The sequence below is a fragment of the Neofelis nebulosa genome, chromosome 6 (genome assembly GCF_028018385.1).
Source record: "Neofelis nebulosa isolate mNeoNeb1 chromosome 6, mNeoNeb1.pri, whole genome shotgun sequence".
NCBI lineage: Eukaryota > Metazoa > Chordata > Mammalia > Carnivora > Felidae > Neofelis > Neofelis nebulosa.
The window spans coordinates 36,473,667-36,492,547 of record NC_080787.1 but is presented as its reverse complement, the minus strand read 5'-3'; the positions used below and the strand labels follow the sequence as shown (position 1 = coordinate 36,492,547).

At 49.6% G+C, this 18,881-nt stretch overlaps 2 protein-coding genes and 1 long non-coding RNA gene across 5 annotated transcripts in view; 2 read left to right on the top strand and 1 right to left on the bottom strand.

The window, feature by feature from the left end:
• Positions 1-9,175, top strand: part of NUDT3 (nudix hydrolase 3) — a 134,439-nt gene extending 125,264 nt beyond the window's left edge. For all 3 annotated transcript variants that reach the window (XM_058733625.1, XM_058733624.1, XM_058733626.1), the window contains exon 5: positions 756-9,175. In XM_058733625.1, coding sequence (XP_058589608.1) covers positions 756-934 — 179 coding nt within the window. In that variant the 3' untranslated portion in view covers positions 935-9,175. The remainder of the gene's footprint in view (positions 1-755) is intronic.
• Positions 1-18,881, top strand: part of RPS10 (ribosomal protein S10) — a 193,245-nt gene that overhangs the window by 158,718 nt on the left and 15,646 nt on the right. The window lies entirely within an intron of this gene.
• Positions 9,516-11,537, bottom strand: LOC131514068 (uncharacterized). The gene is made up of 2 exons (XR_009262920.1): positions 10,088-11,537; positions 9,516-9,951 (listed from the first exon to the last, which is right to left on the bottom strand). It is a non-coding gene; the product is annotated as an uncharacterized LOC131514068 (long non-coding RNA).

Genomic DNA, 18,881 nt, shown 5'->3' with positions numbered 1-18,881 from the left:
CAGCTCGATGGAGGAAAAGCAAAAGGCACTAAAATATTTAGAGTAGTCCTTTCTGGTTTATAATGTTAACGGGTAATTTCCATATTCTTCATACTTTCTTCCATTTTCCAATTTTAAGCAATCCTCTTTTACTGTGAGAGAAAAAATAAAGGATTTTAAAACACGAATTTGGGCGGGGGGCGGGGGGGGGGGAGGTAAGATAACAGACCGAAAAGTTAATAGTGATGGTGTTCTTTTTTAAAAAATATTTTGTAATATGTTAGTACATAACTCTTAAACACAAATTTTAAATGAACATCTGATTGATTACAAGCAGCCATCCTAATAATTCTGGAAGCTGACGCTCATGTTGAGTTTTGCAGGAGGTGGGGATGCTGGCTGCACCTCGGGTGTGTACCTGCAGGCCGAGCAAGGCCCAGAGGCCCAGCAACACAGGAAGAGACCCCGAGCAGTGGCTCTCTCTGGAGGGCGCGGTGTACCGTTAGCCCCTCACTCTTCAGATGTCAGCATTGCACATGGTCTCTTTCCTGCATCTGACACCCGTAGTGTTGGAGGCATAGAAGCGGGCTTGCATTGTTCTTGTAAGAAAAGAGAGTAAGGAAAACTAGCTCTGTAACGCATCGTCTTAAAGTGTTGATAACCGTGGCTTTCCTGTTTTCATCTGCATTTTCTCCAGAGTTATAAGATCAGAAACTTTTTGTCGCTTCCCTTTTGTGCTGATTTTTTTTTTTTTTTCTCTCTCTCTGCCTCCACAGGAAGGAAGAGGGAATGGTTTAAAATAGAAGATGCCATAAAAGTGCTTCAGTATCACAAACCGGTGCAGGCATCGTATTTTGAAACGTTGAGGCAAGGCTACTCAGCCAACAACGGCACCCCGGTCGTGGCCACCACGTACTCGGTTTCTGCTCAGAGCTCGATGCCAGGCATCAGATGACTGAAGGCTTCGTGTAAGAGGAATGGAAATTGGAAACTAGACTGAAGTGCAGATCTCCCCTCCCCTGCTCTTTTCACCTCTCCTCACAGGCCTCCTCTTCAATAAGACATGATGGGCGGCAGAGAAAGGGTTTATTGATGATGTTGCTGTTTGGTGTTAAGTGATGGGCTTTTTCTTCTCTTTTTATGGAGGGGGGCGGGGGGATGGGCATGTAATTTGTAAGTACTTTGGTGCATGATCGGTCCCTCCCTTTTCACACCCCCACAATTGTCTAAGGAGACAAACAGCCTTCCCTCTGCCTTGGATTCTGAAGTGTTCCCGTTTGTCTCATCCCAGCCCTGGCCAGACATTTTTCTTTGATTTTTAATTTTTTTTTTTATTAAAAAGATACCAATATGAGATGACACCTTTCAAGAATTTGTCCTGTACTGCGCTGTTCAGTCCAGTAGGTTGGTCACTTCCACTGCAGGATACATTTATCTACACATTATATACTGGGCATATAATATGTAAATAAATGACTTTTAGAAGAGGAATTTAACCGTTTAATTTTTCAAGGTTTGGTCTTGTTTTTTAAATTCGGGGTGTTTCTGGAATGGAGAGCCTCGGAGTTAATTTACCTTTTTGTTTTTGATGCTAGTGGCTAGGTAAGTTTCCCTGTCCGGTCCCCTTTCCCCAGTCACTGACTGTAGTTCTATAGGGTACGGAGAGTTTAGCTACCTTCCTAGTGCTCCCAGGACTCATGGCCGTCTCTTCTCAAAGCTGTGTTTCCATGCCAAGAAAGAAACAGGAAGAAACCTATTTTCTTTTTTATTACCGAGTCAGGAGCAAATGGCCTCAGCTCAGACCTGGAGAAACAATGATAGAAATTGAATTCCTCCCTACATGTTGACAATAGGGATTTGAACTGGATTCTTGGGATTACTCTCGCAAAAACTGGAGCATCGAGCTTTGTTTCTATCCTGCTGGTTGGAATTTTTTCCATAATGCTACTTATTGCCAACAGTGGCCTCTCTCCTTGTGCATACATGCCTTACACCATGCCGAACGGGATACTGTCCTTGTGCTGAAGCATCCAGCTGTACTTGGCAAGTGCCAGGGTTCGGTCCCGTCCCCATCCTGGGTAACCATGTTAAGTTCCTGAAAAGTAACACGGGAGGAAAATTCAGGTGTTGGCTTATCTTTGTGATGTTACAGCATTTGGAATTGCACCATGGAGCATGCACAGAAATATTAAATTTGTCTCCCACTGGGATGCAGAAGGTCCACCTTCTGCTGAGAAATCGTGTGGGAGAATGCTCCGTCATTTACTAGAACGGCTACATAACGCGTTGGCTCAGTGCAGCTGTCGCGTTGGTCTCTGATACAGGTTTCATGCTGGCTTCACTTGCCAGTTGTGTTGTTCGGTTGGGAGGTGAGCAGAAAAGGGTCTTGAGATCGAGGGGTGGGCCTGGGAGTGGGGACACTGATCAATCCCTGGTGTAGGACAGGAGTTCGTTGCTGTCCTCTTAGTGGCATCTCCTTTGTCAAAACGTAGCCAAGATGTGAAATTGAAATCGTAGTTCTCTTTATTTAAAACTTCTAATAAATACTCAAACATTGAAAAGTTTTGCTCTTCCCTCCCACTAAAAGAGATGTATGTATCCAGTAGGCCTGTGTCATTCAGTGTTCCACATTTTGGGGGACATCTTTCGGTGAGCTTTAAACTTTGCCGTCTGTTCTCAGTTTGCATCTTCTCCCAGTCTTGAGGCACCGATCCAACAAGTAGTGCCCACAGTTTCCTTAGGATGCTGTCCTACCTCTGGGATAGGGATGTCCCCAAGTAAGGGTCCCAGTGGATAGAAACAGTACCATGGGATTTGAGTCTAAATACCAACTCGCTGTTCACATGTCCTACTCAGAAACGAACATATTGCTGCTTGTTGCCTAATTGAGAGCATTGTAAGTTTCTGTCCAAAGAAATAAAGGAGAAAATGAATTAAATTCAACTAAGCACTGAGTGGAATCCAAAAACACATTCTTCCAACTAAATTCTACCTTTATGATATGGATTGAAAGTACTTCGCAGGAAAACAGTCAGTACCCCTGAAAAGGGAACTGCAGCGTTCATAGTGATTTGTGCATTTTTTTTAATTGTCTAAGGATGCTTTTACTGGGCTGGTGTCACAACACGTTACCCTACCGGGTCCACTTGGGATTGATGTTGGCGTCTTTGGGTCAGGAAAGTGAACTGTGCCAAGAAGCATCTTTCAGTGACATGAATGGATCCTGTTAATGCAGTTAACTGAGGAAATTGTGCTGATGCTTTCTTAACTGACAAAAAGAGGCTTTGTCCAACCAGAATTGTTGAAACTGGTGCTATTTTCTGTTGCACTGGGATTCTGATGAGCAGGGATTGGTGGTTTTTTCCTCCCTGGCACCGTTAACAACATGGCTGTCTTTCCTGGTGTGTGGTCATAGCCCTTTTGTGATAGATTACTTAGACCCCTGGGTGCAATAGCCTCTGTACCTCCCCAGAGAAATCAAGGAGAAGCAAAAGGAAGCACAGAAATCCTACTTGCAGAATCTTTCTTTGACGCTGATTTGCCATGAATTCTACAAGTATTCACCTGATTCAGGCTTGACAGAAACCAGTTGTTGTGTACAGGGCAGGTTAATAAAGTCTCTTTCTCACAGTGAATTTGCATGTCCTAGATTCGGGTTATTACTGGGGCATCCATCACAGTCTGCCATGCTCAGGATAGAGAAAAATAGCATTGGATATTTTTAAATAAAACTTTGTTTTTAGTTTACAAATTTGCAGCCATTGGGGGAACATCAGTGAGGTTATGCCATCTTTTTGGACCAGGACTGTGTGTGTGTGTGTGTGTGTGTGTGTGTGTGTGTGTGTGTGTGTGTGTGTGTGTAAGAGAAAAGGCTACCGGGAGTCAGCTGTATTAGATTTTTTTGTAGCCTCCCAGAATGGCGCAGCCCATGAAACAGAGGAGTCTTGATTTTCCCCATAGCAAACATAGCACGATGGAAAAGTTAATGAGTTGACCATGTTTTGTTTTTACAAGTGTCTGCGGCCCCATCTGCCCTGTGGGGAGAGGGCTCCCTCACTGCTGAGTCTGAGCTGAGGCCATCTGGTGGGATCAAAGAGTGTGGGACTATATCACCCGCCTTGAGGCTGCGGAAGGCCTAGGAGGTGGCTTCGCTGCAGGATTTCCGCCCTCTGCATCATGCTGAGTGGTGCTGTGGAGCTGTGAGGCACCTGAGGCTTTGCTTCTCGCAGCCTCTGGGGAGCAGAGTGGGTCACTGCCCTTCAGCAGCTTTTGCAGCAGTTTTGTAAACGTGTTGCTACCCCGTCAAGTTCCTTCTTGACAGATATTTTCAGTTTTGATGTTAGGAGTCAGTCTCTTAGACTTGCTTAAAAGAAAAAAAAAATCACCTCTTGTTTTGTAAAGAAAACAAAAGTTCCACACAGGGCTGCTGTTCCTCCTTCTTCCCCTTCTGCTTCTCTACATCCAGTGCTCCTTGGAGGCTCACCCTGAACCTTGTTAACCAGAGGAGTAATCGGTCTTCTGCCAGACCCGGCTGTGCATTTCACACGTTGTACTTGTCATTTTACGGGCTTGTCAGTTCCATCTAGTGAGTGCTGCATTAATGCCTTCGTTGGTTTCCCCAGCTGATCTTTTTTTAAAACTTAGCTTAGCCTGAGCCACGTTTTCTTTGTTTTTTTGTTTTTTTAGTTCACAAAGAGGATCTAACAACCACAGAGCGATTTTTACCACAACTGTGTGATTTGTAGTATTTCTGAAGTGTTCTCGAAGTCCATCCCAGTTGAGAGAAAATTTAAAGTTGGAAGAAATCCCTGGAGAAGTCTTCCCAGTGGGCTGTATTTCTGCTTTAAGAGACATGAGGATTAGTTAAAATTGCTAATTGAGCCTCATCCTGGTCCCATCTGCATTTCAGAAAATAATCCACATCTTTATAACAAATAGATGTGTTAACGCAAGCAGCTCTGGGGTGAGGAGATTATTCAGTGGTGATTACGTAATGGGACAGCTCTTGTGGTTCTTATTCTTGAAACTCTACAAGAGGTCAGGCCTGAAGCTATGCAGGTCATACTGCCGAGTTGAGGCGACAGTCACTTCTTCTGAGCCCTGCTGGGATGGAACCTACTTCCCCAAGGCTGTGGGAATCTTCCAGACTGCAGCTGTCCATGTCAGTGACCTCAGCCTTGCTCCATCCGGGCACCCATCTCGCTTAGAGTAGGTGGGGAAGCACCACAGGGTCAGCTTCTGTTCTCCAGGGTGAGCCTTGCAACAGAGACCTCACCATCCCGGAAGAGCTGTATTTTCCATGTCACTTTAGATGTCACCTAAACCGACAAGATATTCGAGATTTTCAGGTAGTAAATTGGGAAGCATTGGCTGCAGTCCATAAAAGATAACTGTTGTCTGTATGTTAGGTGACTTGAGGTCACCGCAGCCCCTGGGAACCTAGAGATGTGAGGCAGAATCTCCTTTGGAAGCCAGCGTCCTTCTTCTGCCTCTAAAAGGGCAGTTTCACATTTTGACCACATTTTTGCATTAGCTGATAACCCTTCAGGGATGTGAGAAGCCTAATCAGAACATCGGAGGAAACGATACCTCTCACCTTCAGATTGATCAAATGGTTTGTCCTCCTAGTCCCCTTAAAAATTAATAAATAAGAGAAAGAATGCCGTTTGGTGTTGGTTTGGACACACTCCTTGAGCTGAGGCCAGTAGTCACGTGATTTTGTGAGTCTGCCAATAGGAAGCCTTCTAAGCAAAAGAGGCATGTGTCTCCCCTAAGGCTTTGTTTATAGTGATGATTTGGCGAACTTTTAGCTGTCTTAAAAAAGGCGATTGTCCACTTGGAGGGGAGCTCGGAGGGAAGCCGTGTTCACTCTGAATTCACACCAGGAGGGATTTTGCTGGAGAAGAAAGTGCCTCTGGCCAAAAAAGTAAGATTAAGATCTGAAAGGTGGACAGGCATTGCTTCTGTTCCTTGGCAGTCGGCTAATAATTAACTCTGGGTTTCCTTTGGTTTACATTCTCAGTTCTTAACCCCAAACAGGGGCCTCTAGAACACCAAAAACGGCATTTAAAACGCTGGAGATAGACTTTAAAAGATACAAAAACAACAGCATTGCCATATTCCAGGTTCATCACCATTTCCATATGCTCCGCATCCTTCCGTACGCACTGCAGCCCGGCCAGGTATGGAGACCGCGTCATCACTGAGTTGAGAAACAAATTCTGGGTCTGGAACAATCACCTGCCAAATTGCTTACCGTCTGTGGAAGTTGTCGTGGGGGTGTACCTTTCACAGAACATTTCAACAGTATAGTGAAATTGCTCTGGGCTTGACGTCCCAGTCAGGCATTTGGGTCAAAATTGTAAGTCTTTAGGCCTCCTTAGGAAAAAGGAAAGATGCCTACGGCCCAGTGCTGGGCCTTGAGACTGTACCCCCCTCTCCCTAGGGTGGGGCAAAGTGGCACCTCCAGGAAATCATTTTTCCAGTGAGATTGTCCATAAATCCCGACGGGACTTATGAACCATAATCCCAGTGTGAAGCTGTCGTAGCACTCTGATGCTCCACTGAAAATGGTATGCTAGAGCGGCTCACAGATCCTTACAGCTGCTTTCACCTCTTTGTGGTCCCATTGCGGGGAAGAAAAGCTTTTCAGGGTTAAACCTTGGTCTTTAACCTCTGGTTTGTTGTGGAGAAAATGTGTCACTGACACAGGATCTGAAGAAGACCTCTCGTTTTGGTTACTTGAGTCCAGCAGCATGACGATATGCCGCACGCCAGGGAAGGTAGAGGCCGATTGCCAAGACACCCAGACCCCAGAGTGGTCCATTCCACAGCGAGCCTCCATAGGGAACGGGTCTGAAGTTAGGTCTTGGAGAACTTCCAGAGCGCTGAGGTGAAGGAAGGACTCCGAGGGCCTTTGCTCAGCAAGCAGGCAGCTTGTGCTCATCCCCAGAACATGAAGGAGCTTCGAAGGGAATGGCAGGCGTCTGGGCCACAGCCTGCAGACACGAACCTTCCCTTCTGCCGCTTCCCACATGGCTGTGCGCTTTTTGCTCTGAATCCAGGGGGAATCTCCTCTCCAAAATCGAATTTGCTTCCGTTTTGGTTAACCTCTGAGAACCTCACTCACCCTTTCACTCCCACCTGTGGATGGATGTAGACGTGTCGCTCGGGGCCCGGATGCGTAAGTGAGCATAGCCCAGCAGCACAGTGTTGTATTTAGTAGTTAGAAAAACAGCTGGTCCACTCTGTTATAAAAGAAATACAGTATGTGGTGCAGTTTTGTAAATATCAGGTCCGTTTTATTGCTTCGTGGTCTGAAAGCTTTCTGCCGGGTTTGTAATCAAGGAAAAGGCAGATGGCTAGAATAAGTAAAACTTAGTTAATACCTCTGTCTTAAGAAAGATAGCTGCCAGTTTGCCATGTGCGTAAGGAAGTCAGGAGCACTTGAGGATGTGGGGGGCTGTTGTGAAAGGAAAGCAGGTGGCTGTGGCCTGCCCACGTGTGTCAGAGAGAGAGAGGACGTGGAAGCCCGTTGGTAGCATCTTTAGATTTGCTCTGGCCAGCCCAGCCTTTACTTCGTGGATCTTGTCTCCCATCCTGCCCAACGACCTTGCTAGGGAATGGGCAGCGAGGCCCCAGCTCTGTTTGCCCGGCTACAGGGTGTGGCCTCCAAACGGTATGAGGTTTCTTGAAGGGGCTTCCTCACTACGATTCCCTCCACGTCACTCATCTACCGTCAGCATCAAAAAGGTTAAACTCCCCGGGACCATGCCAGTTGTAAAACAGGTGAACTAAATGTGCTTTTTTTTTCCCCCTTTCGCAAGTGTGTTGTCCAGATGCAGTCCCCCTTTGGCCAAGTTCAGCAGGAATTTCCAGGGAACCCCTTCAATTGAGGCAAGCAGCCAAGATGTTTTGAGTTTTTTCCCCAAAGGACAAAGTCTTTTGTCCCTTCCCCCTAGTGCTCATACATTGTAGCTGAATCTTAAAAGGTCAAGTCTAGTAATAGCTCCCTCCATAACTGAGACGAGAGCGAGGGGCCCATGCCCCCGGGGACCAGTCCCCCGGGGGACCCCACATGCTTGAACTAGACTGTTCTGATCCCACCACGAGTCTGCTGCTCTCCCCTTCCATCAGGGCCACCCAGAAGAGCAGACAACTTCACCTTCCCATCATTAGGTCACCTAGCCCGCCGGTGACCATTCTGGAGGGAGAGTGTGTGTATCACCTGCCTCGGCGGTGTGCCTCCTGTTTGTAGAAAGGGTAGAAAGTGGAACATCCAGTGGGCCAAGCACTGCCATCCTTGGAGAGGCTGGCAGAAATGACCCCAGCGAGCTCAGCACAACTGAGGAAACCAAGGAACGGCACTTATATGGGAGGAGGGGTTGGTTATGGTCCTTTTACCTCTTGGGACCTGATGGTGCAGTATGTGAAACTGGATTGGGAACCCTGTAACCCTTCCCCCCAATGCAAATGCACCCCAGGACTTAGGAGCTTCCAACCCATGGGTGCACGGTCTTGTTTTCCATTTCTTGTTTCCAAAACAATCTTGCTTGGTATTGCATGGAAAGTCCCATTTTCCTTCCTTCCTCCTGGCGGCCACCTGCCCAGACCTGGCCCCTTCCCCAGTATCATCCTAGCACTCACAAGCAAGACCCGCGCGGTGCCCCGAGGCGTTGAGGGGAGTGGAATTTGGTCCGGAGAAGGCGGCAGATACTGAATATTCTGGCTTCCTCTTCTCAGGGAGGATGTTTTTAGGCTTCCTTCACAGCCCTCCTGTGGGTGCCATCGGGTTGTGGAGGAAGGGCTGAAGAGAAAGGGAGCCGTGTCCAGCCAGCCCAGATTTGGGTCCGAGACAGGTACACAGCAGATGTGAGTCCCACTCTCCCCCTTTACTGGCAGGCCCGTCATATGTAACCTTTCACCTTTACTAAAGTGTCTGCTTCTGCCGTGCCAGCAACAGAGGACAGACAGACCCTTCCCTATAGTCTGGATAGAGCTTTGGTACTTGCCCTAAAGTTTCACCGTCCCCACATCCCACTCCTTTTTGTAAAAACGATGCTTAAGCCTGTGAGCGTGCTGTTCCTTTCTATGTGTTAATCAGTTTCCTTCCATTTGAGCTGTGTGGGAGGGAAGGGCATTGGAATTGTAGGTTGTAATCTTGTGCCAACCAATAAAAACCAGTATTTCACACACATCCCTGCTCAGTGTCTGGTCTCTTCTTTCTCGAGGTTTTCCTCGAGACACCAGTCTTCTTTGGGTTCCACCCCCGCTCTCTGCTGCAGTCAGAGGTGGCCCTGTTCGAGGGAGAAGCAAATTGGGAGAAGCCCATGGCAGGCAGCGAGACTCGGCGCTTGGTTTCCGCCAGCCCTGCTGCGAGGTGCCCAGGGAGACTCGGGTGGCCTGCCCCCCCCCCATCCCAGTGGGGCTTTCCTTCCTTAGGAGCCCAAAGGGGTATGGAAGAGAGGCGAGCCACATCTAGGACAATACGAGAGTACGGCAAGAAGTTGCTCTCCTGTGTGGGACCAGGAGTTGGCTGCGGGAGAGTCAGGAAGCCTTTATTTCAAGGACCTTGTCTCCCGTCCTCTCCGGCGATTTGGGGAGGGCTGGAGAGGACGGGATGGGCTAAAGGGCTGGAGCCGCGTTCGGAAGAGGTGTAGCGGCAGGACTTGCGGGCAGAGGAGAACGGGCAGGAGCCATCGGTGGGAGAGCCACGCTGAGTAACCTGGGAGACCAACAGAGAACATTTTGGGCTGTCATGAAAAACAAAGCATGATGAGGCCAAATTACGAAAGACCAGGAAAGCCCGGCCAAGGAGTTTGGCTTGGTCCACGTAAAGCATTCCTGAACAAGATAGTCCCGTAATGTCGCCCGTGTTTGAGGAGGAGGCAGCAGGAGAGGTCGGAGAGGAGTGGTTTGGAAGCTTGTGCTGCCCAGTCCATGAGGTGATCCAGACTCAGGGAGTGAATGAACCTGGGGATGAAGAGAGGGATATAGAAGCAAGAATAAAGAGCATGTCACGATCAGATAAACATGTCCATCCGCTGAGGCGGGCCGGCCTTCCTGGAATTCTGGTGGCATCACCACTAGCCAAGTTTCGTAAGCGAACCTGATGTGGTCCGTGTACCCAGAGGGTCACTACCAGGCTGAGACTCACACGGAGACCTAACTCACAATGGACTGAGGTGGATGTGCCGGGACGACAGTTGGCTCTTGTATATGATGATAAATGTCAAACCAAGTTAACCTGGTTAGTGCAGTGGCTATCTGTGTGGGTAGCCAAAAATAGGCAGGAAGTTGGTTACGGAACAATAATAACCCGATGACTTCATTCCACCAAGGGCAAATGCCCTATCAGTTGGCCAGGGCACCCTGGGCCCCTAAACTCTGATTCCGCAGCCCTCCTTTGTCCGTCCTGTGATGATCACCCCTCCTTTATCAAAGGATTCCTTCTTTTGCCAGATTGAGTGTGCACAACGAGGCCGTGAGCTTATAAACACTGACACAAGGGATGTGCTATGCTTAACGAAACTACCAGATGGCAATCTCTAATTGGGATCTGGGGTCCCCAGAACTCTCCACTCTCCCGTGTCCAACTGTGACGGGCCATTATGCAGGTGGCCCATCACCATCACATTTACTACATGTTGATTGTTCTTCACCCTCGGAGGATAGATGCAAACTAGGATTATTTTGCTGCAGCCCGGTGTTTCTATAGCCTGTAGGACAAGAGAGAGGTCTGTAGGGTCCCCAAAACTTTGTGCACGGGTGAGGGGAGGAAATGAGCTCAAAGGACACCAGTGCAGCTCTGACCATCCAAGCCAGACTTAGGTTGGCACAATTCTCGCCCATCCCTCAGGCAGGCTGGCTCCCATCCTCTCCAGAGACCTGATAATCGTACCCAAGAAAGCCTGGCGTTGTAAACCATGATCTTGTTTGCTTACCGGTTTCAGTCACATTTGGGGTGTGAAAGGTTTATTTTACCTCCTCGGTCTTGTGACACCCAACGAACAGCCTCTGAGGATGCAGCCACGTGGCTCCATGTTCTGTGTCCTGAATACCAGCAACGTGCTAACCCCAGGACACACAGTCCTCACAGAGGCACCTGCTTGGGTGACAGATGGCATGAAATCGGAGAGATGACAGCCTGGGGAGGTAAGCCATTAGGGGTGGGGTGAGAGGGGACAGTGGAGACAGCTCAAGCAGGAGGACCGTAGGATGGAAAAGAGGAAGGGACCGGGCGCCCGGATGGCTCAGTCGGTTGCGTATCCAACTTGGGCTCAGGTCACGATCTCACAGCTCGTGGGTTTGAGCCCCGTGTCGGGCTCTGTGCTGACAGCTCAGAGCCTGGAGCCTGTTTCGGATTCTGTGTCTCCCTCTCTCTCTGCCCCTCCCTTGCTCGTGGTCTCTCTGTCAAAAATAAATAAACAACAGGGGCACCTGGGTGGCTCAGTCGGTTGAGCGACCGACTTCAGCTCAGGTCACGATCTCAGGGTTCGTGAGTTCGAGCCCCGCATCGGGCTCTGTGCTGACAGCTCAGAGCCTGGAACCTGCTTCCGATTCTGTGTCTCCCTCTCTCTCTGCCCCTCCCCCACTCATGCTCTGTCTCTGTCTCAGAAATAAATAAACATTAAAAAAATTTTTTTAAATAAATAAAAATTTTTTTAAGAAAAGAGGGAGTCGGAAAAGGGAGGAAAGACACGTCGAAAGGCTGCCTGCTGTAATAGAAGAGTGAGTGTTGCAATTAGACCAGGGTTCAGGTCTCAGCTGCTGACAGGCTCTGTGATCTTGGACAAGTTACCATCCCTGTTCCCTCCTATTCGGTGGGAGAGAAGTCTCTTTTTGGTGATTGTTGTGAGCCTTCAATAGGTGAAGGAATGTGTGGACAGGGCACCTGGGAGGCTCTGTGAGTTAAGTGTCCGACTTCGGCTCAGGTCGTGATCTCGTGGTTCACGAGTTCAAGCCCCGCATCGGGCTCCGTGCCGGCTGCTCCGGATTCTGTGTCTCCCGCTCTCTCTGCCCCTCCCCCGCTCACTCTGTCTCTCTCGCAAAATAAAGTAAAATAAAATAAAAGACATTAAAAAAATAAATAGTAAAAGTAAAGGAATGTGTGCAACGTCCAAGTTGGTGGGTGATCATCCAATGGTAGCCGTGAGTGGACACCTGTTTGGGAATCGCCAAGGGCCGTGCCAAGGTCACTGAGTCACAGCACGTAGAGATCATCACAACGCAGGGGAGTGACGAGTGCAATAAAAAGAAGGCTGAGGGAGGGACTGAGGAGCCGCCATCTGGGATTCAGAGGGCTGAAGGAATTCTCAGCTGAGGGGACAGCGTGTGCAAGGGGAGGCCACGGCACCGTGCTCGTGTAACGGCAAGTTGGGTGGAACACGATATCGACAGTGAGCCGGGAGGAGAGAGAGAGACGGGAGGTGCCGCGGGAAAGGTCAGCTGGGGTCAGGTGGCTTGGCAGGCCGTTTGAACTTTACTCCGCATGACTGGGAAGCCAACAAAGGTTTTAAAACAGAGCAGTGACTGCATCGGGACGGGCATCTGAGGAAGATGATACCAGCATCTGCCGAGCGGTCCCGGTGTTCCGGGCCCTATGGCCCGGCAGTGTGTTCACGGCTCTGCATTCACATTTCGGCTCTGCATTCCCGCGACGCGTAGGACCTGTATCATCGCCACTGGGTGGTAAAGGCTTAGGGAAGCAGACTGCTTTTGAAAGGAATTGGACCAACTCATTCGAAAAAATCGTAGGGTAAAGTGCCAAGGACGCCTAACGATAATTGTGAAAAACAAGGGAGAATACCAGGCTATGAGGAAGTCCTGTGTTCTGTCTGTAGTAAGACTTAATATGGGGGGGGGGGGGGCGCTCGCCCGGCTCAGCCTGTAGAGCACGCGACTCTTGATCCCCGGGGCCGTGAGTTCGAGCCCCACGTTGAGGGTAAAGATGACTTAAATAACAAACCTTAAAAAAAGGGAATCAGATACCATTAAAAAAAAGATTTCGGGGGCGCCTGGGTGGCTCAGTTGGTTGCGCGTCCAACTTCAGCTCAGGTCATGATCTCACAGTTCCCAAGTTCAAGCCCCGCATCGGGCTCTGTGCTGACAGCTTGGAGCCTGGAGCCTGCTTCGGATTCTGTGTCTCCCTCTCTCTCTGCCCCTCCCCCACTCATGTTTTGCCCCCTCTCTCTCCCCCTTCCTCTCTCTCTCTCTCAAAAATAAATATGTATTAAAAAAATTAAAAAAAAAAAAGATTTCCTATAGGGGCAACCTGAGAGGCTTAGTTAAGTGTCCAACTCTTGATTTTGTCTCAGGTCATGATCTCATGGTTCGGGAGATCAAGCCCCGCATCAGGCTTTGCACAGACATCGAGGAACCTGCTTGGGATTCTCTCTCTCTCTCTCTCTCTCTCTCTCTCTGTCTCTCTCTGTCTCTCTCTGTCTCTCTCTCCCTCTCTCTCCCTCCCCCACTTGTTCTCTCTGTCTCAAAATAAATAAACTTTAAAGAAAAGAAAATTTCATATAAAGATATAGTAACTAAAACAATGGGATAGAGAAATAAATGAGACAATAGAACAGGGGACCGAGAAACAGACCCATGCAAGTTGGTAATATGTAAAGAGCCAGAGGCTACATGCACCTGAGTGGGGAAAGACCGGGTTCCTCAGTAAATGGTGTTGGAAGAGCTGGCTGGCCAAATGGAAAAAAATAGATTTAGCTCCTTACAACATACATGAAAATAAGTTCACAAATGTGTAAAATGAATACTTTTTAGAATAAAAATAGAAGTTCAGTAATATATCTGGGGCCACCCAGGTAATAAATGGAGACACTGTATCTCGTCAAGCCTGAGGGGTCTGGTGCCAGATCCTGCCCTCTTAACCCACTCAGTAGGTGCTCTGTCCTGGTCCCTTCAGAGTGTAAGACGGACGAGTGCAAATAGACACTAAAGGCAGGGCGGTGGCGATTGGAGGCTGGATTGGCAGCCGGTCCCCACATACCTTACGTGAAGGATCGCTGGGGAGGCAGAGGGAGGGACTGTCGCCATATCACCGTCACTCAGTCGACAGATTGGGCACCGATGATGTACCACCCCCTGCCCGGTGGTGTCCGTGTGAGAGATACCATCACAAGCTCAACAAACGTTTACCGAGGGTGGTCGTGTTACCGGGTGGGTGTGAGAAGGATAAAAATAAGGCAATAGCAGTGAATCATTGCATGGTAGGGCTGGGAGGATTTGGGAGATCAACTGTCCAGTCCTCTCGTTTTACAGATTGGGAAATAGGCACGGTGAGAAGGGACTTTTCTCTTTTTTCACAGTATTCTTGTTTGGAACCCTGAGCAAGGAACACAGCTCCCTGGCCGTGTTGTAAATAACCAGCTCCTCTGTCTTTCTTGGCGTGAAATTATCTTTTTATTTTTTTAAGTTTATTTATTTTGACAGAAAGAGTGTGTGTGAGTGCAGGAGGGGCAGAAAGAGAGGGAGAGAGAGAATCGCAAGTAGGATCCCTGTTGAGAGCGTGGACCCTGAGGCGGGGCTCGATCCCACAGACTGTGAGATCATGACCTGAGCCGAAATCAAGAGTCGAACACTGGGGCACCTGGGTGGCTCAGTCCGTTAAGCGTCTGACTTCGGCTCAGGTCATGATCTCGTGGTTTGTGGGTTCGAGCCCCCCATCAGGCTCCGTGCTGACAGCTCAGAGCCTGGAGCCTGCTTCGGATTCTGTGCCTCCCTTTCTCTCTGCCGCCCCACCCCCCCGCCTCGTTCTCTGTCTCTCAAAAATAAATAAGTGTTAAAAAAAAAAAAAAAGAGTCAAACACTTAACTGACTGAGCCACTCAGGCGCCCTGAAATTAACTTTTTTTTTTTAACTGGTTATCCTGCTCTGGCCACCAAATACTATCCAGCCAGTGCCAGGCAGGTCTAACCCTGTTTATTACTTCATTACTCATTCAACCATTTTTTAAAAATGTTTTTATTTATTTTTGAGACAGAGAGAGACAGAGCATGAGCGGGGGAGGGGCAGAGAGAGAAGGAGACAGAATCCGAAGCAGGCTCCAGGCTCTGAGCCGTCAGCCCAGAGCCCAACGCAGGGCTCGAACTCACACACCGCGAGATCATAACCTGAGCCAAAGTCCGACGCTCAACCGACTGAGCCACCCAGGCGCCCCACATTCAACCATTATTTACTTCCATCTTTTTTGTCCCCATGTTCTTCCCTGCAGCCTTCCTATAGAATTCCATCCTGGAATGACCCCATTCATTCCTATCCCTCCCTATGCAAGAGCTGAGCCTGCCCAGAGAAAACCATATACTGTGGGGTCACCATGGGTTCATGCCTCCCCTCCACAGAGCCTCCGGTGCCACCCATCAGTGGCCAGTGACTGCCACATTGACAAGTCCAAAGGTCACTTTTCTTCTCATCTGACTTCATGGACCCCTCCCTTCTCCTACTGATGTCTTCAGCAATACTTCTCATTCTCCTCCCACCCATAGCTTTCAGAGTAAAGTTCCAACTCCTTAGATTAGCATTCAGTATCTTTTGTGATTTGGCCCCTGCCCACCTCTGCAGACTCTTTTCCTGCCACTGACCTTGCCCTTCTTTACCTCTGACCCCAAAGAACTTTCTGCTGTGCCCTTCTTCGGGAAAGATCTCTGCGATTCTCTCCTGTAGGTGGGGTTGTGGAATTCGGCATGTGCCTTCATTCCGAAGGCACCTTCTCAGGCAGGGAGAGTGTCTCTCTGTTCTTGGTATCTGGCTGAGTGCTTCAGAGCGGGTACCTAGGAAATGGAGGTTGGAGGAAGCTAAGAGCCAAATGGCATTGTGGGAACGTCCACAGCACAAGGAAATGTATGCCTGATGTCACCCTGTACTCTAGACAACACCACCAGCCGTACACACGCCCCTTCACTTTTCTCCAAACTTGGAAAGAAGCCAGTGGCGGCCTGACCTCAGGGATCTGGGGGGGGTGGCGAGGGAGATGTTTGGACAGGGGGAGGAGAGCACCACAGTAGTCTCTTCCCTTTGGGATAAGGGTGATGCTCAACCAGCGTAGCACCCACCGAGTCCCCCTCCCCAGCTTTCTCTTCCTGCCTTGAGTTTGTGGGTTGGAGGGGAAGAGGGGGAAGGTGCTTCTTCAGGGGAGAGGAAAACCCCAGTTCCTATCCCCCTGATCTCTCAGCCCAGGATCCTGCGAACCTCAGGGCGGGACCTAATGGAAGGCTGGTCACTTCCTGTGGGGCCTGTGCCTGCGACCAGCCGCGGAGGCCAAGTTGGGATTGAGACCTGAGAAGGGCAGGGCAGTTATGGATATTTGCAGATCTAGGGACGGAGGCCAGGGTAATTTGTGTTACTGATGGGGAACTTGATTTGAGAAAGTTGAGTGGACCCACCTGTATAACAGCTAATATTATCTGACCAGCGCTTTCCAGTTTACAAAGTACTCTCCCATCAGTTCAAACAATTCCTTGGACACCTACTGCCGACACAGGGCCAGGGGCCAGGGCCTTGACCCACACTTATACCCTGAGGGGCGGGTGCTTTGATCCCCACCTCATTGTTGAGGGAGCTGAATGAAGCCTGGAGGAAGAGTGAAGGGCAGGAGGAAAAATAGGTCGGGTGTGGGTCAGGTTCAGAAGGTGAAGGAAAGCCAGAGCGAAGCAAGTTGGGCCTCTGGTGGTGACAGGGGCTGGCCAGTAAAAAGGTGCCTCCAGCCGCCCCTTCCTTCTGCTGCATTTTAAGACCCACTTAGTCCCTCCTCACTCTTTCAGGATGTGCAGGCCCGGCCTGGGGGCACCTGATGGCCTCCATCGCTAGCCTTGGCCCTGCTGGGCTTTGGAAAGAGGGTGAGCCTCCTTCCTGATAGTTGCAGACAAATCACCCGGGCCTCTGCTATTTGGGGGCCTGGGGTGGGACCATCACGTAGTCGAGGCAAGCCCAGGGCTGGAGGCCAGGGTGGGAGGGGCCCTACTCCTGGAACTTCTGGCAGCTCCTGCGAGGACCCTGAAGTGGAGAGAGCCCCAAAACAACAAAAAGACACGGCCTTGCTCCGAGGCCCCGTGCCTCACCTCCTCCGACCGCCGGTGACATCACAACGGCAGGAACAGGGACTATGGGGACCTTCTGCCTCAATCCCAACCGGCCTTGATCCCAGAGTGGGGTGGGGGCCGAGGCTGACCCCGCTCTACTGGCCAGTGTCTTCTCAGAACCTCTTCCTCCACGCCTCCATCCTTCTGGAGCTGGCCCCCCCCTGCTCCCCCTGCCTGGGGGAAGACCCACGGGCTTCTGAAACAGGCAGAGGAGCAGCTGAGTAGAGGCACAGAGAAGGTGCGAAAAAACAGAGGGGCTTCGGGCAGAACGCCAAGTAACCTAGCAAAAAAAAGTGAGCCGGTGTGAGAAAAAGCCTAGAAGGAAGCACCCTCTGAAGTTGGGGTTATTGAGTACATTTTTTCTGTGTTATGTTGCACATCCTCCAGCTCTTGCTGGTAATCTGTTTTTGCGGTGAGAAAGGAAATCATCCCTTACCCTTAAGGAGCATTTTATTTTACCTGATGTTTAGTCCTTGTATGTTATTCCTGCCAGTCAGCCGATCGTCTTATTTATGAGGTAGGTGTGATTAGCATTTTGGAGGCAGGGACTCTGAGACTCCATCGTGGTGAATGACGGACTTGAAGGCACAATAGCAGCCTGTGGTCTGTTCTGGAGACTGTTCTGTGTGTCCTCGAGAACAGTGCCTATTCTGTTGTCGGGAGGAGTGTCCCGTAGTCTTTTAGGTCCAGTTGGTTTCTAGTGTTTTCCAAGTACTCTATTTCCTTACTGATCTTCTGTATAGGATATTCTGTCCATTATTTGTTTTTGTTTTTTTTTAATTTTTTTTAACGTTTATTTATTTTTGGGACAGAGAGAGACAGAGCATGAACGGGGGAGGGGCAGAGAGAGAGAGGGAGACACAGAATCCAAAGCAGGCTCCAGGCTCTGAGCCATCAGCCCAGAGCCCGACGTGGGGCTCGAACTCACGGACCGTGAGATCGTGACCTGAGCTGAAGTCGGATGCTTAACCGACTGAGCCACCCAGGCGCCCCTGTCCATTATTTGTTTTAATGTTTATTTATTTATGAGAGAGTGCAAGCGGGGGAGGGGCAGAGAGAGGGGGACAGAAGATCCGAGGAGGGCTCTGCGCTGACAGCAGGCAAGCCCGATGTGGGGCTCGAACCCACTAACTGAGAGATCATGACCTGAGCCAGAGTTGGATGCTCCACTGACTGAGCCACCCAGGTGCCCCTGTCCATTTTTTTTTTTTTTAATTTTTTATGTTTGTTTATTTTTGAGAGCGAGAGAGAGCTCGAGTAGGGGAGGGGCAGAGAGAGAGCGAGATAGAGCACGAGTAGGGGAGGGGCAGAGAGAGAGGGAGACACAGAATCCGAAGCAGGCTCCAGGTTCCGAGCTGTCAGCACAGAGCCCGATCCAGGGCTCGAACTCACAGGCCGCGAGATCATGACCTGAGCCGAAGTCGGCTGCTTAACCGACTGAGCCACCCAGGTGCCCCGCCCCTGTCCATTATTGAAAGTAGGTGCCTGAGTGGCTCAGTCGTTTGAGTTGATTTCAGCCCAGGTCATGATCTCACCGTTCATGGGTTGGAGCCACCCCCACCCCCGTCAGGCTCTGGCTGACAGGGCAGAGCCTGCTTGGGATTCTCTCTCTCTCCTTCTCTCTCTGCCCCTCCCCGACTTGCGCTTTCTCTCTCTCTCAAAGCAAATAAACTTTAAAAAATAATAAAAAAGAAAAGAAAAGAAAGTAGGGCACTGAAGTCTCCAACTGTTATTGTAGATGTGTATTTCTCCCTTCACTTCTGTCATTGTTTGCTTCATATATTTTGAGATTCTGTTGTTTGGGACATATAG